General features: G+C 39.9%; 1 protein-coding gene across 2 annotated transcripts in view; it reads left to right on the top strand.

Annotated features, from left to right (window-relative positions):
* The window catches only part of LOC115221367 (FACT complex subunit SPT16), an 88448-nt gene that overhangs the window by 3828 nt on the left and 60812 nt on the right, over window positions 1-23808 (top strand). For both annotated transcript variants that reach the window (XM_036510708.1, XM_029791540.2), the window contains exons 2-7: window positions 9274-9372; window positions 14042-14206; window positions 16859-16918; window positions 18606-18698; window positions 19616-19762; window positions 23451-23602. In XM_036510708.1, coding sequence (XP_036366601.1) covers window positions 9274-9372; window positions 14042-14206; window positions 16859-16918; window positions 18606-18698; window positions 19616-19762; window positions 23451-23602 — 716 coding nt within the window. The remainder of the gene's footprint in view (window positions 1-9273; window positions 9373-14041; window positions 14207-16858; window positions 16919-18605; window positions 18699-19615; window positions 19763-23450; window positions 23603-23808) is intronic.

Raw genomic sequence — 23808 nt, 5'->3', positions numbered from 1 at the left:
TTGTGTGTCTGTAATATCGCCTTCTTTTATACTACATATTATACATATATAGGCGCAGGAGTGGCTGTGTGGTAAGTAGCTTGCCTACCAACCACATGGTTCCGGGTTCAGTCCCACTGCGTGGCATATTGGGCAAGTGTCTTCTGCTATAAGCCTCGGGCCGACCAATGCCTTGTGAGTGGATTTGGTAGACGGAAACTGAAAGAAGCCTGTCGTATATATGTATATATATATATATATGCGTGTGTGTCTGTGTTTGTCTCCCTAGCATTGCTTGACAACCGATGCTGGTGTGTTTATGTCCCCGTTACTTAGCGGTTCGGCAAAAGAGACCGATAGAATAAGTACTGTGCTTACAAAAGAACAAGTCCCGGGGTCGATTTGCTCGACTAAAGGCGGTGCTCCAGCATGGCCGCAGTCAAATGACTGAAACAAGTAAAAGAGTAAAATACATACACATATGTATATATATATATATATATATATATATATATATATATACACACACACACGTAGTTGCTCTGTATATCTTAGCCTATCTGTGTGGTATCTGTTTATGGCAGGCTTTAAATATTGCTTTTTTTCTCCTACATATATGTATGTGGTTCTTGTTTATGTCTGTGTGTAGGTATTTCTAAACCTCACCCTAACTCACTTTCCATACACACACAAACACACACACGTGTGTGTCTGTGATCTAATGGAAACGAATTTACTCGGCCTCCTGGTAAATTCCTCTCTTCCTCAGAAGATAAGCCTTGCTCTGTTCGAATTCGTCAGTTATTTGACATTAACCTTAGAGTGTATCTATCTATGCTAATCTGGTAATGTGTGTTTCTTGATTCGACGATTTTGCCAATTTAAATTCACTTCCTTGTTCGAAAGTGGGTGTTTAGGTAAACAAAACCTCGTCTTCTTTAGAAAACTAGCAGGAAAAAGAAGTAGAAAACCAACTACAGAAATAAAAATATACATAGGCACAGACGTGACTGTATGGTAAGAAGTTTACTTCCTAACAACATGGTCCAGAGTTCAGTCCCACTGCGTGGCACCTTGGGCAAGTGTCTTCCACTATAGCCTCAGGCTGACTAAAGCGTTGAGTAGATTTGGTAGGCGGAAACTGAAAGAAGTCCAGCGTGTGTGTGTGTCTTTGTTTGTTCCCTATCACCGCTTGACAACCGGTGTTGGTATGTTTACGTCCCTGTGACTTACTGGTTCGGTAAGAGACCGATGGACAAAATACTAGGCTTGAAAAGAAATTTAAGTACTGGAGTTGATTCATTCTACTAAGATTCTTCAGGGCGAGTGCCCTAGCATGGCCGCAGTCTAATGACTGAAACAAGTAAATGATGAGCGATAGTGTGAGGAAGTGATGTTATCGCTTATCTTTTATTAGTTTCTGTGATTGGACTGCGGTCATGCTGGGGCACCGCCTTGAAGAGCGACTCTGGTACTTATTTTATCGACCTGTTTTGTCGAACCGCTATGTTACGGATTCGTAAACAAACTAGAACACCGATTGTCAAGCGGAGATGGGAGATAAGCGCTCGCACACACGAACACATGCTATGGACTTTCCATAGTTTCCGTTTACCGAATCCACTTACTTGTCGATCCGGAACTATGTTGAAAGACACTTTTCCAAGGTGCCGCCACGTAGTGAGACTGAACCCGGAACCGTGTGGTTGAGAAGAAGCAAGCTCCTTATCTTCCATAAAGCCGCGCCTGTTTACGAAATATAACTGCGGCATGCAAAGCTATCGGCATTCTTTCGATATAACTCGACAAAATCAAAACATTTCACTTCGGGGTATTTCCGCGGAAGCAAATGACAGTTCGATTCTGTTTCCTGTTTGGAAATTTGCGGATTTTACATACACACCTGAAACGGGTAAGAACAAATTTCGTCTCTCGCCTTTTAGGCAATCTTTCGTCTCTCGCCTTTTAGGCAATCTTTCGTCTCTCGCCTTTTAGGCAATCTTTCGTCTCTAGTAGACCTTTCCGTCGATTTCCGTAAAAATTTTTTTTTTTTTACATATGGGCTTGCGGGAACTTTTGAAGTAATGAGAGCGAAAGAGACTAAGAGAAAGCGATTGTATGACGAGGGAAGTTCTTTTGAAGTTACCGTGCATGGCAAGCATTGATGTACATGTGTGTGTGTGTGTGTGTGTTTGATGGGGTGTGCGTGACAGAAAGTATGTTGTGTAAGTGAAGTGCTTCTGTTAGTGTGTGTGAAGAGACAGAGTAATGTGTGAAAGAAAGAGATAACTGAAATTTTTTATTCGGTGTATGTGTATATGTATGTATATTACTTCAAAAGTTCCCGCAAGCCCATATGTAAAAAAAAAAAAAAATTTACGGAAATCGACGGAAAGGTCTACTAGAGACGAAAGATCGCCTTGCTGGCATAATTTCGTTATAGCTATCTATACACCACAACCCACGGAAATACCCGAAGTGAATTGTTTTGATTTTGTCGAGTTATATCGAAGGAATGCCATACAGTTTCCGCTTACCAAATCTACTCATTAGTCGATCCGGAACTATGAAGAAAGACACTTTTCCAAGGTGCCGCCACGTAGTGGGACTGAACCCGGAACCATGTGGTTGAGAAAGAAGCAAGCTTCTTACCACAAAGCCACGCCTGTTAACGAAATATAACTGCGGCATGCAAAGCTAAGTACAAATGTCGTGTGGTCGATTTAAACAAAATACAAACACCTGATAGTCATCGTTTTCCCAAGATCTCTCTGTACTCACATTGTTGACAACCGATGTTGGTGTGTTTACGTCCCCGTAACTTGGCGGTTCGGCATAAGTACTAGGCTTACAAAGAATGGCATTCCTTCGATATAACTCGACAAAATCAAAACATTTCGCTTCGGGTATTTCCATGGGTTGTGGGGTATAGATATAACGAAATTATGCCAGCAAATGTCCCGTTTTAAATTTGAAGGAAAAAAGCCTTGCATATATTGCTTTACTGCCCACAAGGGGCTAAACATAGAGGGGACAAACAAGGACAGACAAACGGATTAAGTCGATTACATCGACCCCAGTGCGTAACTGGTACTTAATAAGCCTTGCATATTTGTTCTGACCTGTTTCAGGTGTGTAGGTAAAATCCGCAAATTTCCCAGCAGAAAACAGAATCGAACTGTCATTTGCTTCCACGGAAATACCCAAAGTGAAATGTTTTGATTTTGTCGAGTTATATCGAAAGAATACCCCGTGTCGTGTCTCCGATGGTGATAACTTGATGCTGTCGCCGACTAAGTTTTTGCATACCTAGGACTACATTATCCACAATTATTTAAGAGTGTTGTTGCTTGTGAGCGATTTAGGAGAATTTGGCTGCTATTTCTAGCAGTTATGGCGCCTGGTTAGAGCAGGCACTATCGTCATGCAAGCCGCACTGTAAAAATACTCCTCCCACCCCAAAAAAAGCTTGTGGATTTTTTTCGGTGGATGTGCATTTCAGAAAGTCCCGCGAGTTGCACTTTGCCCGCGATACGTACAGGTTTGCGCTTTACTTTTTTTGAAAATTACTAATTGCTTTTCACCGGCATTTTTCATGACTTCTGTCAGAATCGAAAAGAGAAAAAAAAAAAAAAAGAAGTAAGGATTATGTTGTTGGCCACAAGGGAAAGTTGATATTTGCTAGTTTTGAAGAATGAAAGTTTTATGCTAAACGATCGTTAGTTTTCAAACTTAACTCATGCATATTTACATGGTGAAAATGGTAGTGTTGGTTTATTATCATTCCGACTATTTTGACTCGAGTTAGTAGCCAAGGATTGGGATTAACTCGCATCAGCACGGATCTCATTGTAAACAGAATATTTATGTTAAGTAGAGGCGACGTTTCATAAAAGTCTCTTTGATTTAGAAGTGTCGAAAAATGTGTGACTTGTCTGTCTGCTTTGTATATGGAAAATAATAAGAGACTTCGAAGGAGGAGGTCCTTCGCTTGAAGTAAAAGTTTTTGCACGTAATCTAGAGAAGTGCTACTCTGTGGTCCGCGGACCGGTGCCGGCCCGCGAGCCATCAGCTGCCGGTACGCGGCGTGTTTCCAGAAAAGAAACATTATAAAATGCTTATGAAATATTGTATTATTTCATCATCATCATCGTTTAATGTCCGATCTCCATGCTGGCATGGGTTGGACGGACGGTTTGATTGGGGACCGGCAAGCCAGGCTCCAGTCTGATCTGGCAGTGTTTCTACAGCTGGGTGCCCTTCCTAATGCCAACCATTCTGAGGGTGTAGTGGGTACTTTTTATGTGCCACCGGCACGGGAGCCAGTTAGGCGGCACTGGCATCGGCCACTTGTTTACAAAATAAATATAAGATTAAAAAAAGCAAAAAATTGTCAGCTTTTATTATATTCATTATATATATTACGGAGATGTACTTGCATAGCAAGTGACTTGATCTGAGATCGTGTGCTGAAACGAAAACAATTGCAGCGTGGAAGGTGTTTGTAAGCCATTTAAGAAACACACAAAAGCCGTTAGATTGACTTCAACATTTTGTGTGTTTCTTAAATGGCTTACAAACACCTTCCACGCTGCAATTATTATATATATTGTTTCCGGTATAAATTGAATGCCCGGTTCCGCGCATATTGGGCGGGGTAGTGGTGGTGGTGGACTGCTGGTACTCCACGTCAGATAATTTGAGAAAAATTGACCTAGAGTGTTACCTAAGAATAAGGCGCGAGAATAAGCGAATAAAGTTTTAATTAAATCCTCTTTTGAATCTTTATGTGTGTGTGTGTGTTTGTGAAATACTGTTACAGAAAGAGTGGTGACTGACCTAATAGTTTCAAACTGCAGTCGATGAGGGCGAGCAAACCGAAACTTCGCAGTCACTATCATCACGCATGTAATAGTATATATAATATGTACTCTATAAAAAAAAGTATTGAATACACCTTCAGTTTAATATAAAATTGTTTTCATTTCTAGCTGGACATAAAAACACGCATACACATACTATTTCCCTTCATTGTAGGGCGCATTTTATTTTTAAATCAGTGCGGCATGATACAAAGGAGGGTTGGGGAAAACATTGACCTCGGGGTTAAGATATTGGAGGCAATTATAACGTTGTTTAGTATTGTTTCCATTTCCTTAATGATTCGCCATGTGATAAATATTAATAAAGTGCAAATAGAAGGGAAGTAACTGCTTCTTTTTCCGGTTTATTTGTTTCTTCGTGTCTTGTTGTGAAAATATTTTTAGGTTGTCTCTGAGGAATTTTCTCAGAATGGGAGGGTCGAGGAGATGAATACGTAGTCGCGCATCCACGCTAGCTAGTCGTGACTAGTCGATCCTACGACGACTACCTAGCAAAGTAAATAAAACACTAAATAAATATTTTTTTTTCACACAAAATAATTTTTTTAAAGCAAAGTAACTAATTTTTCTAAATAAAGTAAATAAAATACAAAAACACAAATTAAGGATCGACTAGTCACGACTAAGCTAGTTCGGATACGTGAGTGCGCGCACCGGGACCACTCTTCTTAAATAGTACCTGAATACGGCTGGTGAGGTGTTGAATAGACCAGTCATGTGCAAACCGTAGTCCGCAGGGTTTTTGAATGACACACCTAAATTAGTCAAGCAAATCGCCCCCAGAACTTATTCTTTGTAAACCTAGTACTTATTCTATCGGTATCTTTTGCCGAACTGCTAAGTTACGGGGACGTCAACACACCAGCATCGGTTGTCAAGCGATGTTAGGGGGACAAACACACACACATATTTATATATATACATATATATATACGAGGGCTTCTTTCAGTTTCCGCCTACCAAATCCCTCACAAGGCTTTGGTCGGCCTGAGGCTATAGTAGAAAACACTTGCTCAAGGTGCCACGCAGTGGTACTGAACCCGGAACCGTGTAGTTGGTAAGCAAGCTAATTAACACACAGCCACTCCTGTACCTAGTGAGGTGATATTTCCCTGTGATCGGACATGTTTTCACAGGTGATTGGAAAGAAAGGACATTGCTTGCATGATTACATTAGTTTACAATCATCGCATGTTGTCACGGCAAGAAGACAGTAATACACACGCACACACATAACATGACTGGCTTCTTTCAGTTTCCATGTACCCAATCCACTTGTAAGGCTTTGGTCAGTATGCGGATGGTTAAAGTGCCATGTTGTTGGACTGGACCCGAGGAGGCAAGCTTCTTATTTCTTTACTGCCCAGAAGGGGCTAAACATTGAAGGGACAAACAAGGACAGACAAACGGATTAAGTCGATTATATCGACCCCAGTGCGTAACTGGTACTTAATTTATTGACCCCGAAAGGATGAAAGGCAAAGTCGATCTCAGCGGAATTTGAACTCAGAACGTAGCGGCAGAGGAAATACCTGTTTCTTTACTACCTACAAGGGCCTAAACACAGAGAGATCAAATAAGGACAGACAAAGGGATTAAGTCAATTACATCAACCCTCAGTGCATAACTGGTACTTAATTTATCGACCCCGAAAGGATGAAAGACAAAGTCGATCTCAGCGGAATTTGAGATCAGAACGTGAAGGCGGACTAATGACTCTGCCAGTTCGTCGCCTTCCTTAGCAGCTCGGGTGATAATATTCGTTTTTAACGAAAGCCGTTATTTAGAAAGATGTGGTTAGTCGAATAAATTGATCTCTGTATTTGTCTGGTAAACAGCTTTACGTTTGTTTTTGCCGTAAGATTTGAACTCAAAACGTAATGGTAGATGAACTACCACTAAGCATTTCACCCGTTGCTTTAACATTTCTGCTAGCTCACCGCCTTATCTGACAGCTTCAGCTGTGCTCCCTGATAGCCAAGCCTGCATCTGTTGCATATAAAAGGTAAAGACCCCTTTTGGTCATGAATCACCATAAGGCTGCAGGTAGAAAGTTACTCTCCAAGGTACAAGTCTGTGCAAGGTTGTTTATGGGAGACCAGCAGTCGCCCATGCATACCAGCCTCCCTTTTCCATGCCACTGATGTTATCCAAGGGAAAGGCAAAGGGGCCGATACAGCTTGGTAACAATTACACTGCAACGCATTTCTACAGATGAGTGAACTGGAGCAACGTGAAATAAAGTGTATTGCTCAAGAACACAGCACAACCTGGCCCAGGAACCAAACTCACTACTTCATTATTGTGAGCCCAGCGCTCTAACCACTGAGCCATGCACCTGTCATATACACAAATACCCATTCGCTTCACATTGACCTGCTATGTAGTGATTAAGGGTGAGATGCGCAATGCGGTAGTCTTTAGAATATACCCATTTCTTTATTACCCGCAAGGGACAAACAAGGACAGACATAGGTATTAAGTCGATTACATCGACCCCAGTGCGTAACTGGTACTTAATTTATTGACCCCGAAAGGATGAAAGGTAAAGTCGACCTCGGCGGAATTTGAACTCAACGTAACGGCAGACGAAATACCGCTAAGCATTTCGCCCGACATGCTAACGTTTCTGCCAGCTCGCCGCCTTATAGTTTTTAGAATATACCACCAGTGTGTTTCTTCTGTTTGTTACTATTTACGGTCATTGTAATTTTCAAATTGACTTGTGGCTAATATGCTGACTGGTGATATCATCTGTTTAGTGTTCTAGAAAGGACAGTAGGGTAATATTTGAGTGAGATTTGTCTGCTTTGTTTAGAAGGTTGAGTAACTATGCAGAATCCTCCTTCATTGGCTCGATGAGACACAGACTGCTGTATTTGATGGCATAAGAGATGCACTCTGTTTCAGCAGTGCATATTCAGGGAAAATTGGGTTTATTGCTGTAAAGCATGGATTATAAGCTCACCTTCGCATGGTAAGACCCAGGGGGATTTTATTTTTGAGATGATTTGCTTTATGTTATCAGATTTAGTACGTTCTCCCCAAATAAGCATTAGCTACTAGTATTAGTATTAATTCATTGTTTGGGTGATCTTTGTGTTTACTTTTTATTGGATTGGAAAAATACAGTATGCCTAACTTTAGCATACCCAGGTAGTGTGTGTGTGTGTGTGTGTTGCTAAAAAGTACGTTTGAATATTCTGGAGATTGATATAGGGTGATCTGCATATAAACCCCTTTGATACCAAGACTTCTCCCTGCTTCTTTGAGCTGGCAGAAACTTTAGCACGCTGGGTAAAATACTTAGCATTATTTTGTCTGCCTTTACGTTCTGAGTTCAAATTCCGCCGAGGTCGACTTTGCCTTTCATCCTTATGGAGTCGATAAATTAAGGACCAGTTATGCACTGGGGTTGATATAATTGACTTAATCCCTTTGTCTCTCCGTGTTCATTCCCTCTATGTTTAGCACCCTGTGAACAATAAAGAAATAAAATTTCTTTATAAAGTGATCTAAAACTTTCCCATTAAAATTCCATATTAATTTATTTTCCAATTGGCAGCTTAGTAATGACCAAAATAATTCAGTAAATTCTTTATCATTTTCAAAATTAGCGGAAGTGGGTGCCAGTGCCACCATAATGGCACTGGTGGTGATGCCGTGTAAAAAAGCACTCAGTGCAGTCTGTAAAATGGTTGGCTCTTGAAAGGGTGTCAGCCGTACAAACCATGTAAAAGCAAATAATTGGACAGAGCCTGGTGCAGTTCTCTGGTTGGCCAGTTCATGGCAGGATAGACCATGCATGTTGAATGATGATACAGTTCAATAGAAATCCTCATCATCAGCGTTTAACATTTGTCTTCCATGCTGGCATGGGTTGTGTGGCTTGACAAGAGCCGGCCAAGCACAAGACTGCACCAGGCTTCAGGTTTTTACAGCTGGATGCCTTTCCAAACACCAACCACCTGCTGAGCAGAGTGGACTGAGTGCTTTTTACATGGCACCAACACAGGTGGGGGTCAGTTTTTTTGGCATGGTTTTACAGTTGGATGCCCTTCCAAGTGCCAACCACTTTAGACTGTGGACTAGGTGCTTTTTATGTGGCACCAGCACTAGGTGGGTCACCAAGTAAGTTGCAAGACAAAGATCCTTTGAGAGTGGAGGGGCCATTGGGGGAATTGATCTCGTGTCAGATGGGAAAAGTTTATGGCAAGTCCTTCTACATATGTTAGACTAAAAAAAAAATAATGTGTGTTTGTATGTGGTTAAAATGTTCATTGAACATAGCAAAGAATAATGTAGGGTGAAGTCCCACAACCTATGTCAGACATAAAAAACTGTGTCATTTATTGTCTCTGTTTTTCCAGTGCATTATTTGATAGTTCTTTCTGTTTTTTTCTCCTTTCAGAGTGCTTCATCTGAAGATTCTCTATCTAAAATTGATGTCCTTATTACAGCAGTTGGAGTTGATGAAGAAGTTGTCTACTCCAAGTCAACTGCCTTGCAGGTAACACACTATTCCTGAATTTTCCAAATTATTTTATTATGTTGCTTTAAAAACTGATCCATCACTAGGCAACTTATTCAGTTGTGATATTCAAAAAAGGCTTTGTGAAATCTGAAAATTGTTTTAAATACCACAACAGAAAATTCATTTCTGGTGGGTTCATTCATCAATATAGGTTCCATTTTATGCTTTTTTTATGTTTTTTTTTTGCCTCAGCAGTCTAATTTTGTTGTGGTGTTAGGACGGGTATCCAGCTGTAAAAACTGTTCCAAAACAGACACAGAAGTCTGGTGCAGGCTCCTGCCTGGCCAGATCCTGTCAAACTGTCCAATTCATTCCAGCATGGAAGGTGGACGTTAAATGATGATGATGATAACTATACCTGTAGTCATTCTTCATCCACAAATGGTTATGTGATTGTGCTTTTGTTTTATACCTACTAGAATCTTCTTGACTGTCTGCCATGATCAGACTGACAATTCTCTTCTATAATAGAACAGTAATGGTGATAGAAGAGATACAGCAGGGAAGATGAAAAGGTGTCTGGAACCTGGTGCAGCTCTCCAGCTTACCAACTTTCAGTCAAACCGTCCAACCCTTTCCAGCATGAAAAACAGATGTTAAATAATGATGATGATGTGCTAGTTTGAGATAGAGATTCATAGAGAAGATTACCTCACCCAATTAATCAGTATCGGATTTACTCTTCCTGTCCGCAACGTCCCATAGAGAAAGGTTTTCAGTTGGGTGCTGTTGTCAGTGTGGCTAACTGGCTTCTGTGTCAGTGGCATGTAAAAGGCACCATTTGAGCATGATCGTTACCAGCGTCACCTTACTGGCACCTGTGCCGGTAGCATGTGTAAAAAGATTCGAGCGAGGTCGTTGCCAGTACCACCTGACTGGCCCCATGCCAGTGACACGTAAAAAGCATCCACTACACTCTCGGAGTGGTTGGATTTAGGGAGGGCATCCAGCTGTAGAAACTCTGACAGATCAAGATTGGAGCCTGGTGCAGCCATCTGGTTTGCCAGTCCTCAGTCGAAATCGTCCAACCCATGCTAGCATGGAAAGCGGATGTTAAACGTTGATGATGATGATGATATATATAGACACATGCACTACAGGCTTCCACATAGTTTCTACCTACGAAATTAGCTCACAAGGTATTGATTGACCCATGGCTATAGAAGAAGACATCCAAAGTGCTGTGCAGTGGGACTGAACCTTAACCCATGTGGTTACAAAGTGAGCCTCTGAACCACACAGCTATGCGTGTACCATGACACGTATAGTTAAGGAGATCTGTTATACTCCTGAAGATTAAAGAAATGTTGTCCTGTCTAGTTATGGGTTTCTCACTGTATTTTCATAGTGAAGGGTGTTGGACATAATCTTCATCATCAATATATGAATCATGCAATGTTTGGTAGTCCTTGGTGCTATATTTTTCCAAAGTCCCATCAGAAAACCAGGTGTCAGAACCAAAACTCCGTAGATGATGTGTAATAACTGTAGGTACCATATATGATGGGTAAGGTACTTTGTCTCAGGAAAACGTCTCAAAAAAAAAAAGAAAAAAAAAACTGCAGGAGTGGCTGTGTGGTAAGTAGCTTGCTTACCAACCTCATGGTTCCGGGTTCAGTCCCACTGTGTGGCACTTTGGACAAGTGGATCTGGTAGACAGAAACTGAAAGAAGCCATCGTGTGTGTATGTATGTACATCATCATCATCATCGTTTAACGTCCGTTTTCCATGCTAGCATGGGTTGGATGGTTTGTTTGTGTTTGTCCCCCCTCCATCTCTTGACAACTGATGCTGGTGTGTTTACGTCCCTCTAACTTGGCAGTTTGGCAAAAAGGGACCGATAGAATAAGTACTAGGTTTACAAAGAGTAAGTCCTGGTGTTGATTTGTTTGACTGAAGGCAGTGCTCCAGCATGGCCGGAGTCAAATGACTGAAACGAATAAAAGAGTAAAGAGTAAACTGGATTCTTTATGTAAAGTTGAGCCCTTATAATATGTTTAACCTTTTAGCATTCAGATTATTGTTAAATGTAAACTGGCACTTTGTGGGTTACAATGACGAGGGTTCCAATTGATCCAATCAATGGAACAGCCTGCTTGTGAAATTAACGTGAAAGTGGCTGAGCAGCACTCCACAGATATGCGTACCCTTAACGTAGTTCTCAGGGAAATTCAGTGTGACACAGAGTGTGACAAGGCTGGCCCTTTGAAATACAGGTACTACTTATATTTGCCAGCTGAGTGAAGTGGAGCAATATAAAAAATAAAATGTCTTGTTCAAAGACACAATGCATAGCTGGGAATTGAACTTGTGACCTTATGATTGTGAGCTGAATACCCTAACCACCAAACCATGTGCCTTCATTTATTCACATTGTTTTCAATTAACCCTTTCGATACCAACCTGGCTGAAACTGGCTCTGTAGTACAGATATCTAGTTTCCATAAGTTTTGAATTAAAATCTTCCACCAAGCCTTAGTCACAACTTATGTTCCTAACACTAGCTTAATGATAACCAAGTTATTTTATTAAATTCTTTGTTATATTTAAAATTAATTGAAAGAAACACAGAGCATCTCAACAGAAATATGGTAACAAAGGGGTTAAAATATATATATAATAGAGAAACAATTCTTAACCCTTTCGATACCAACCTGGCTAAAACCACTTCTGGCTCTGTAGTACAATTGTCTTGTTTTCAAAAGTTCTGAATTAAAATCATCCACCAAACCTTAGTCACAATTTATGTTTCTAACACTAGTTTAATGATAACTAAGTTATTTTACTAAATTCTTTGTTGTATTTAAAAGTAATTGAAAGAAACCCAGAGCATTGCAAAGTAAATACGCTAACGAAAGGGTTAATCCTGCCTCATCTTGTGGCTTCAAGATTTTGATGATGATGATCATCATCATCATCATTTAGCGTCCGTTTTCCATGCTAGCATGGGTTGGACGGTTCTACTGGGGTCTGTGAAGCCAGAAGGCTTCATCAGGCCCAGTCAAATCTGGCAGTGTTTCTACGGCTGGATGCCCTTCCTAATGCCAACCACTCCGTGAGTGTAGTGGGTGCTTTTTACGTGCCACCCGCACTGGTGCCAGACAGAGCTGGCAAACACGATTATTTATTTTTAGAATGACATTATAGGGTAAGTGTGAGATGTTGGATCTGGTCAGTTTGATTATAAAAGCAGCAGAATATTTTGGCCATATATGGTCAGTTTAAATGCTAAAGGGTTGATGCAGTAAAAACTTATTACCTTAATTGCAAATACTCAGGAGGGCTGATTGGTGTCATGCATGAGCACCATGTGACTGTGAGTACAGGTGAAATTCTGGTCCAACTGAGAACCAAATTGTTGCCATTCCACTTTATTCCACTACTGGAAGGTTGTTACTATTGGTTAAGAAGCTTGCTTTGCAATACTGTGGTCCTTGGTTCAGTCCCACCCTGTGATACACTTTGGGCATGTGTCTTCTGATAAGCCCTGGGCCAGTTGATGCCTTGTGAGTGAATTTGGTAGATGGAAACTGGAAACATATAAGGCGGCGAGCTGGCAGAAACGTTAGCAGGCTGGGCGAAATGCTTAGCAGTATTTCGTCTGCCGCTACGTTCTGAGTTCAAATTCCGCCGAGGTCGACTTTGCCTTTCATCCTTTCGGGGTCGATTAAATAAGTACCAGTTACGCACTGGGGTCGATATAATCGACTTAATCCGTTTGTCTGTCCTTTGTTCTCTCTGTGTTCAGCCCCTTGTGGGTAGTAAAGAAATAGGAAACTGGAAACATGTCGTGTGTGTGTATATGTATATATGTGTGTGTGTCTATAATCATCATTTAACGTCCAGTTTCCATGATGGCATGGGTTGGACCGTTTGACAGGAGCCAGTCAGTGTGTCTGCTTTGGCATGGTTTTTGTAGCTGGATGCCCTTCCTAACACCAACCACACCCTGTGTGCGTGTGTCATCATCATCATCGTCGTTTAACGTCCGTTCTCCATGCTAGCATGGGTTGGACGGTTCGACCGGGGTTCTGGGAAGCCAGAAGGCTGCACCAGGCTCCAGTCTAATTTGGCAATGTTTCTACAGCTGGATGCCCTTCCTAACGCCAACCACTCCGTGAGTGTAGTGGGTGCTTTTTACGTGCCTTTTACATTTATATATATTTGTGTATATATATGTGTTTGTATTTGTATATATACTCATTTGTGTGTGTATATTTTTGTATTTGTTTATATATATGTGTGTATATGTGTATGTGTACACAAACTCTAACACAAACACACATACGGTCCAATTTATGGTGTTGTGGAAAGATAGTTGTTAAATGATAATGATACATCTATGTGTGTGTTAGTTCTCTACTTACTGCTTGCTAACCAGTGCTGGTTTGTTTACATTCCTGTTACTTAGCAGTTTTACAAAAGAGAGCGATGGGATAAGTACCAGACTTTACAAGATAATCATTGACATAGATTTTTTTTTTCATCTCCCTACCAAACCCTTCATGAGCAGTGCCCCAGCATGGCTACAATTCAGTGACTGGAATGAGTAAAAGATAAAAAGTTTATTTTGACCCAGCCACTCCTTCTTTGATCTGCAAGTTTCGATAAATGTTAATTCTTCTTGTTGCTCTCTTTCCACAGACATGGCTCTTTGGTTACGAACTCACAGATACAGTGATGGTGCTGTGTGAGAAGAACATTTACTTCTTGGCCAGTAAAAAAAAGATTGAATTCCTGAAGCAAGTTGATACCTCAAAAGAAAATGACCAAGGCATTCCTTCCATCAAACTCTTTACAAGGGATAAGGTGAGTGTTGTTTCTTGTTTTCATGTTATAGTATTACCATGGTGCTATTACAAGGGGGTACCCAAAAGAACCCAGAATTTTGCATTATTATTTCATTCACTTAGATTCACATATTTACACTTTAATTGCGACTACCGTAAATCCCCGAGTATAGTCCACCCTTGAGTATAATACGCAGGGGATTTTTAGGGGGCTATACCTCTGAAAAACCTAAACCTTGTGTATAATACGCACCCCTTCTCTAACTTGAGTCAAGAAGTTCTATATAACGTCCTTGGTTTCTAAAAATGTATACAGTAATGTCCTTTATTATTATTATATCTATAGCATAATGCAAACGTGTAGCATTTTTGTGCATTTTGTTTGCAGAAAATAAAGAAATAACCGTAATAGCATTTAATAAATGATGCTTACTGCAAGTTATGGATGATTCTTCTATGGTTTCATTGCTTTCAGGCTTAGCTTAAGGTATTTTCGTGCCCGACATCACAAAATATGTCTGAATAAACATTGCCGGACAGCAAATAGAAACTCGGACATTGCTTAGAAAATAATTATCATTTTTAACCTCATGTATAGTACGCACTAGGGATTTTGACCTTTAAATTTTGCTGCAACTCTTTTCACTTGTAATTCTTTACTCAAATTTGGTTGGCAGAAGCCCCAGGGCACACACTAGTCACATCAACAAGTTCATCAATTGTTTGGCAATGGTTCTCCAAGATCAGTTCTTGAAATTTTGTGATGTTTTCATCCATTCAAGAGGTTGACGGTTGCCCTGAATGAGGTTGGTCTTCAAGCGACAAGTAACCATCCTTGAAGCGTGGAAACTGAATTTTTGTGATGTTTTCGTTCATTCAGGAGGTTGATGGTTGCTCTGAATGAGGTTGGTCTTCAAGCGACAACCCTCTTTAAAGCGTGGAAACTACTCGTAAACTTGTGCTTTGTTCATGGCAGCATCCTTGTAAGTTGTTTGCGGCATATCTAAAATTTTGGCTGCTGTTTATCCTGGCAGAACAGAATTTTACGGAAGCTGCTGTTCCTTCGTTTCAGCCATCACGAAAATTGAGGAACAGGGGAGAAGCACTGCAAAACAAAGATGCACCACAGGGCAGTATAATTGCACATGATGCCACCAGTTGGCAGACTGATGCATGAGCGTTGCAACGGGCTTGTCCTGCAGAGAATATTTCTAGTTACTTTTGGGTACCTCCTTGTATTTTGGGCCATCCCTGTGGTTGTCCGAATCTAAAGTTCACAGTGTTTGTAGAGTTAAATGTTGTACCAGTTTGTCAGTTTACGAAATAACAATTAAAGAACACACCTTTGTTCCTGGAATGCCATAAACTGCCTATTTGGCACTTTATCGCTAACATTCCTCAGACACGGAATAAAGATGAGATATACCCTCTTGTAAAGGTCAAGATCATGCGTCGTCATTGTTTTGATGCTTGCTTTTCCTTACTTGCATGGGTTGGACGGAATTTGTTGAGGTGGATTTTTTATGGTGGGATGCCCTTCCTCTCATCAACCATCAACTGTTTCCACCTAAGGTAATATTCCCCTTGACCAAACGTGTTTTCATTGAATATTGGAAACCAGGTTGCTGCTTGCATTATGGTGACATTTGTTTACAGCTATCATGCAATGTCAAGGCATGAAAACAACACACACACACGCCTACGCATACACGTGTATATGGATGTGATGGCCTTTTTTCAGTTTCCATTTCCAATTAGAAAGAATGAAAAAACACATTATCCGTTTAGCATTCAGATTACTTAGTCAAATGTGATGCTTCTTCATTTACATTGTTTTGAATATTCATCTTGCATTATCTCACAGCTTCAAAATCTTTGAATGATGTGATAAAATTTTTTTAGAATGACATCACAGGGTAGGTGTAAGAGGCTGGATCTGGTTGGTTTGAACATAAGATAGGTAGAATTTTGGGGCTGGATAATAATAAGTCTTTCTCCTGTGGGCACAAGGCCGGAAATTTTGAGAGAGTGGTGGTGGGGGTCAGGTCTATTCCATTGACTCCAGTGCATAACTGGTACTTATTTCATTGACCCTGAATGGACGAAAGGCAAAGTTGTCCTCGGTGAAATTTGAACTCTGGATGTAAAGACAGACGAAATGCCTCTAAGCAATTGTGCAGGGCACACTAATGATACTGCCACCTCACTGCCTTAAATATAACAAGAAGAAGAATAATCCTTTCTACTATAGGCACAAGGCCTGGATTTTTGTGGGGAGCAGGACAATTGATCACATTGACCCCAGTACTTGACTGGTATTTGATTTATTAACCCTAAAAGGACGATAGGTAAAGTCGACCTCGGCGGAATTTGAACTCAGAAAGTAGCAGTAAGCAAAATACAGCAAAGCATTTCGTCCGTCACGCTAACGATCCAGCCAGCTCGCCACCTTAACAACAGCAACAACAACACCACCAATAATGTATTTAATGCACAAAAAGTTTATAGAAGAATCAATCTTATTTCTGTTAGTTTTAATGATGTTATTGTTATAGGCTCGTAACATAATGTTTGTGTGTTTGTACCCTCTTATAAGCACTGCTTGTATCTTCAATAAAACCCTTAACTGTAACTTCTTGCATTGAATAGTATGTTTTTGTATCTTTTTCAGGTGGACAAGGATAAAGGCAATTTTCAAAAACTTGTTGATGCCATCAAACAAAGTAAGAAAGTAAGTGAAAGTTTTCCCTTTTCTGTTGTTTCTCTCTTACTTTCTATTTTTTTCATCTTTCATCTTTTTCTCCATGGCTGTCTTTCTCTGTTTTCATCATCACATCCTCTTTGTTAATCTTGGTGTCTGTCAGACCAGCTTAATAAGGGTAACTCTTTTACTTGTTTCAGTCATTTGACTGTGGCCATACTGGGGCACCATCTTTAGTCGAGCAAATCGACCCCAGGACTTATTCTTTAGAAGCCTAGTGCTTATTCTATCGGTCTCTTTTGCCGAACCGCTAAGTAACGGGGACGTAAACACACCAGCGTCGGTTGACAAGCGATGTTGGGGGGACAAACACAAGCATATACACACACACACATACATACATAAATACGATGGGCTTCTTTCAGTTTCCGTCTACCAAATCCACTCACAAGGCTTTGGTTGCTCGAGGCTTTAGTAGAAGACACTTGCGCTAGGTGCCACGCAGTGGGTCTGAACCCGGAACCATGTGGTTTGTAAGCAAGCTATTTACCACACAGCCACTTTGACTAAATGCTTTAATTAATTTCCAATTTAATGAATACTTTGAAAGGTTAAAAAAAATATCAGATTTTGTGATCAGAAAGTACCTGGAGTGGTGTTATAAAAAGAAAACTACAACATATACTAATTCAGCATTTACTCTCCTTCAAAGTAGTCCCCTTTTTGAAGCCTTACACTTTATTCATCACTGTTTCCATTGATGGAAGCATTCCTGGAACTCCCCTTTTTCGGGATATCATGTAGCTGCCACATCATATTCCCTTGGATTTCCCTGACACTTGAAATCTTGTTCAATTGGGATTTGATTTTTTTAGAAAGATTCTTGGTCATCGTTGCCATCAAGCCATGTCTCTTCTCATGCACGCTCATATTTCTCTTCTGTGGTCACTAATGGTACCTCTGATTTGGTCAAATGACCACAACCTACTTTCAAGGGCTGCTATAAACAGCCAGAGTGAGCAAGAATGTTATAACTTAGTGGGCATGCACTTGACAGAATTCAAGCTCAATCTGTACCAAGGGGCTTCACTCTGTGTACTTAAGCTCTGTTACCATAGCAACGAACCTGATACTTTTTGATCAGATCTTGCATATGCTGGCATTGCCCAATTGAAATCTCATATTATAATAATTTAAATACTCACAAGTCAGTCTGGGCAGTCACTGATAAGTTTGTATCAACCCCTTTGATACTAGCCTACCCATAAACATTTAAGAAACAAATGTCACCTTTTGAACCTTTAATAAATAGTTTAATAAACCAATATTACTTTAAAACACTTAAGCAGGCGTGGCTGTGTGGTAAGAAGCTAGCTTCCCAACCACATGGCTCCAGGATCAGTCCTGCTATGTGGCACCTTGGGCAAGTGTCTTCTATAGCCGCAGGCTGACTAAAACCTTGTGAGTGGATTTGGTAGATGGAAACTGAAAGAAGCCTGTTGCATATATATATATATATATAATATATATATATATATATAGAGGCTATAGAGGCTATAGAAGAAGACACTTGCCCAAGGTGCCATGCAGTGGGACTGAACCTGGAACCATGTGGTTGGTAAGCAAGCTACTTACCACACAGCCACTCCTGCGCCTTTGTTTAATTTTGTTTTGTTTTCTTTTTTTAAATGGTTACTATATATTTTTTTTATTGCAGGGTAAAACTATTGGTGAATTCATAAAAGACAAGTTTCCAGGAGATTTCATGGATGGTTGGAGAGCAGCTCTGAAAGCAGAAGATTTCACAAAGGTTGTTTTTCTTTGAGCCTTGTATAATCAATCTTAATTACTGAATTACCATCCTTCCTCCTTCTCTTCCACCTGGTGTAACCATGTATTTCCCCCCTAAGCAAAACAACTGTGTTTGTCCTGCTACCATTCTTTAATCTTTTAGCATTCAAACTGGCTATATCTGGCTCAAATATTCTACCTTTTTTATGTTCAAACCAGCCGAATCCAACCTCTCATACCTATCCTACAATGTCATTCTAAAAATATACAATCACATTGTCAGAATCTCAAAGCTACAAGATAATGTATGGTTACCATATTTTAATGTGTATAAGGAATCCCCTAATTTTTGGGACTTAATATTTGGAAAAATGGTTTTGTAAGGGATTATAATACTATCCACGTATAAGAAACTCCCATATTTTTCAAACCTAATTTTTGACAAAAAATGGTTCCTTATACACGTTAAAATACGGTAATTAAAAATAGTGCTACTGTGTGGTTGGTGTTAGGAAAAATCCAGCTGTAAAAACTGTGCCAAAACACACACACAGAAGTCTGGTATAGGCTCATGCCTGGCCAGCTTTTGTCAAACCATCCAACCCATGCCAGCATGGAAGGCAGACGTTAAATGATGATGATGAGTTTGATAAAAATAAACATTACATTTGACTGATTAATCTGAATACTAAAGGGTTAACCCGTCATCTCTTGGCATAAAGCCACATCCCTTAATATTAATCTCTTCACTTCAGTTGAGGTGTTTTGTCTTGCAAATCTCTTGGTTACCTCACTAGTGCTGGTACACTCTTAAAAAAGAAAAAGCACTCAATACACTTTGTTTAGTGATTGGTCCTAGGAAGGGTATTCAGCTACTTACCACACAGCCATGCCTGCCCCGATTATTTATTTCTTTTCTTTTTTGATTTGTACCAGGTTGATATTAGCAGTTCGTTAGCACTTATAATGGCCACCAAAGAAGAAAGTGAAATAAAAACCATACAGCGAGCATGTCAGGTTACCTGTGATGTCTTTAACAAGTTTTTGAAAGAGCAAATCATGGAAATTATTGATGCAGAAAAGGTAAGTTCTTGTTTCACTTTCACTTTTTAAGTTAAGTTTTATTTCAGATTTTTAAAATTCTGTTTTTTTAAAACCAATCGTGGCATGGAAGGTGTTTATAAGCCATTTAAAAACACACGAAACTCATTAGATTCACTTCAGCATATAAATTTGCTAAATTTAATTTACCAAAATATTTTCGGTGCTTTGAGATCGTGACCTGTTCACTGATAAAATTCCGTAATGCAAAATTCTGTGCTGCAGAATGGAATTTTGTCAGTGAACAGATCGCGGTCTCAAAGTGATAAAAATATTTTGACACAAATTAAATTTAAATGTTGAAGTGAATCTAACGGTTTTTGTGTTTTTAAATGACTTATAAACACCTTCCACGCTGCAGTTGTTTTTGTTTCAGCACACGATCTCAGATCAGGTCACTTGCTATGCAAGTACATCTTAATTTTTTTTAATGGTTTTGATAGATATTTTAAAAATACTTTTCATTGGTTTTATCCATTTTATTTTAGTATTTTGACACTTTTATTTTAGGTTTTTCTTGTTTTTGTTTGTTTTCCTTTCTGCTTGTTTCAGTCATTAGACTGCAGCCATGCTGGGTCAGTGCCTTCAATTTTAGTTAAATGAATCAACACTAGTGCTTATTCTATCGGTCTTTTGTTGAACTGCTAAGTTATGGGACACATCAACGCATCAACGCCACTTGTCAAGTGGTGGTGGGGGCCAGGCACAGTCACATACATTTGCATACACACACGAGACAGGCTTCTTTCAGTTTCCATCTACCAAATCCACTCCTGAGGCTTTGGTTGGCCCAAAGCTGTGAAAGAAGACACTTGACTATGGTGCCATGCAGTGGAACTGAACCCGGATCTATGTGATTGGAAGGCAAGCTTCTTACTGCACAGCCATGCCTGTGCTTACGTAATATCTTCTATAATAATACTCTTGTGATTTTCTCCGTCACAACAGGAGGAAGGAAGGGGTGGTGGCAAACTGGTAGTGGGAGCATTTCAACTCTGAGTATTTATGTGTGTGTAAATGGGAGGTATGTGAATGTTTGTGTATGTATGTGTGTGTGTGTATGTAAATGGGAGGTATGTGAATGTTTGTGTATGTATGCGTGTGTATATGTAAATGTTTGTGTGTGTGTGTGGAAGTGGGATGGTAGCCATTCAACACTGAAAAGAGAAATCAAACAGCGTTTCAACTCTATGAGTATGTGTGTGTATGTGTGTGCATGTACAAGGGAAGTATGTGAATGTTGGTATGTTTGAACCAGCGTTCTTTCAGCAACAAACGATGATCGATGCCACATCTCAAAAGACAGCCGCTAGATAACATTGACAAGTGTATTAATTTGATTTACCATCCATATCTATTATAATAACACTCTTGTGTGTTTTTTTCTGTTGTAACATATGAATGGGAAAAGATGAGGTGAAAGATAGATAAGGAAGGAAGGGGTTATGGCAAACTGGTGTGATGGTGAACATTCAACACTGAAATGGAAAATCAAACAGTGTTTCAACTCTGTGTGAATATAAGTGTGTGTGTGTGTGTGAATGTTTGTGAACATTGACAAGCGTATTAATTTGATTTACCAACCATATTTACGCTTTTACTTGTTTCAGTCAATTGACTGTGGCCATACTGGAGCACTGCCTCTAGTCGAGCAAATCAACCCCAGGACTTTGTAAGCCTAGCACTTATTCTATCGGTATCTTTTGCCGAACCGCTAAGTTACAGGGACGTAAACACACCAGCATCGGTTGTCAAGCGATGCTGGAGGGACAAACATATACACACACATACATATATATATATATATATACATATATACGACTGGCTTCTTTCAGTTTCCGTCTACCAAATCCACTCACAAGGCTTTCGGCGGCTCGAGGCTATAGCTGAAGACACTTGACCAAGGTGCCACACAGTGGGACTGAACCCGGAACCATGTGGTTCGTAAGCAAGCTACTTACCACACAGCCACTCCTACGCCTATTTATATATAAAATTCTACAATTAGCTGTCATCTTTGATGGCAAGTGGCCAGCTTGTTGATATAATACATAATAGTGTATTAATATTATATAATTTATACTATAATATATATTCTAACACAACAGGGTATTATGATATACAGCTAAAATACAGTGTTTATTCCTTGCCCAATGTTTTACATCACAGTGGTTGAAGTTAGGTTTAACACTTGTTACTACATATCTGCTGAAACTTCAATTAATTGAACAAATAATGAAGAATATAAATAAGATAACTTTGTTGATATTAACCCTTTAGTGTTCAGATTATTCTATCAAACATAATGCCTATTGATTCACATTGATTTGAATTAATCATGCATTATCTCATATCTTCAAGATCTTCATGGTGTAATTACTTAATGTAGAATAACATTGTAGGGTAGGTGTGAGAGCCTGGATCTGGTCAGTTTGAACATAAAAGATATTAACTATTTTGGCCGGTTTAAATACTAGAGTGTTAAACTGATGTTTGGGACATAATTTAACATGATGCTTTAATGAGAAGTTTTAATTTAGATCACTTCAAAACAAGAAGTTTGTATCATAGAAACAAGGGTAGTCTTAGGCAGGTTGGTATCCGAAAGTACATGACTAATTGGACAAATAACAGTCCATTGTCTTCAGTTCTGACATAGTGTCTCTTTGAAATGATGAATTTACATCAGTTCCCAACACATGAAAATCATCATCATCATCGTTTAATATCCATTCTCCATGCTGGCATGGGTTGGACGATTTGACCGAGGACTGGCGAACCAGATGGCTGCACCAGACTCCAATCTTGATCTGGCAGGGTTTCTACAGCTGGATGCCCTTCCTAATGCCAACCACTCCGAGAGTGTAGTGGGTGCTTTTACGTGCCACCAGCACTAGGGCCAGTCAGGCGGTACTGGCAGCAGCCACGCTCAATTGGTGCTTTTTATGTGCCACCTGCAGAGGAGCCTGTCCAGCGGCACTGGCAACGACCACGCTCGAATGTTTTTTCACATGCCACCAGCATATTATATATATATATATATATATATATATATATATATATACACATATAGGCGCAGGAGTGGCTGTGTGGTAAGTAGCTTGTTTACCAACCACATGGTTCCAGGTTTATTCCCACCCTGTGGCAACATGGGCGAGTGTCTTCTGCTATAGCTTCGGGCCGACCAAAGCCTTGTGAGTGGATTTGGTTGACGGAAACTGGAAGAAGCCCGTCGTATATTTGTATGTATATGTTTGTGTGTCTGTGTTTGTCCCCCCCACCATTGCTTGACAACCGATGGTGGTGTGTTTAACATCCCCGTAACTTAGCGGTTCAGCAAAAGAGACTGATAGAATTAGTACTAGGCTTACAAAGAATAAGTCCTGGGGTCGATTTGCTCGACTAAAGGTGGTGCTCCAGCATGGCCGCAGTCAAATGACTTAAACGAGTAAAAGAGTAATATACATACACACACATCAATATACACTTATTTATATACACTTTTGTAGTTATTCTCTCATACGATATAGATTATAAAATGTGCCCAGAATTTCAATTACTTTTATAGAAATAAAATGAACATTTAAATTTCCTATAATGGCAGCGAGATTATTTCTGTTTTGAATGCTTTAACGAAATCTGAAAAATATTTCTCTTATATCTTTTGTAGAAAGTGAAGCACTCCAAATTAGCTGATGGTGTGGAATCGGCTCTGCAGAATAAAAAGTATGTGTCTGGAGTGGATACATCACAATTAGACATGTGTTACCCTGCTATTATTCAGAGTGGAGGAAAATATAGCCTGAAATTCAGCACAGTCAGGTATGTATTTGCTTTCTTCTTCACAACATTGTTATTCCTGACCCTGAGAACAAATTCTTGCTGGGGTCAACATCACCTTTCACCCTCTTAGGGGGCAATCAAATAAGTACCAGTTGGGCATTGGTTATCAGTATAATTGACTACCTCTTTCTCCTCCTGTGTTAACAACAAACAAGATGAGGACAAATATCCGTTAAATGTAAATA

Source organism: Octopus sinensis, linkage group LG18, assembly GCF_006345805.1.
Source record: "Octopus sinensis linkage group LG18, ASM634580v1, whole genome shotgun sequence".
Classification (NCBI taxonomy): Eukaryota; Metazoa; Mollusca; class Cephalopoda; order Octopoda; family Octopodidae; genus Octopus; species Octopus sinensis.
Note: the sequence above shows the minus strand (reverse complement) of the source record. Positions and strands in the feature narration are given on the sequence as shown.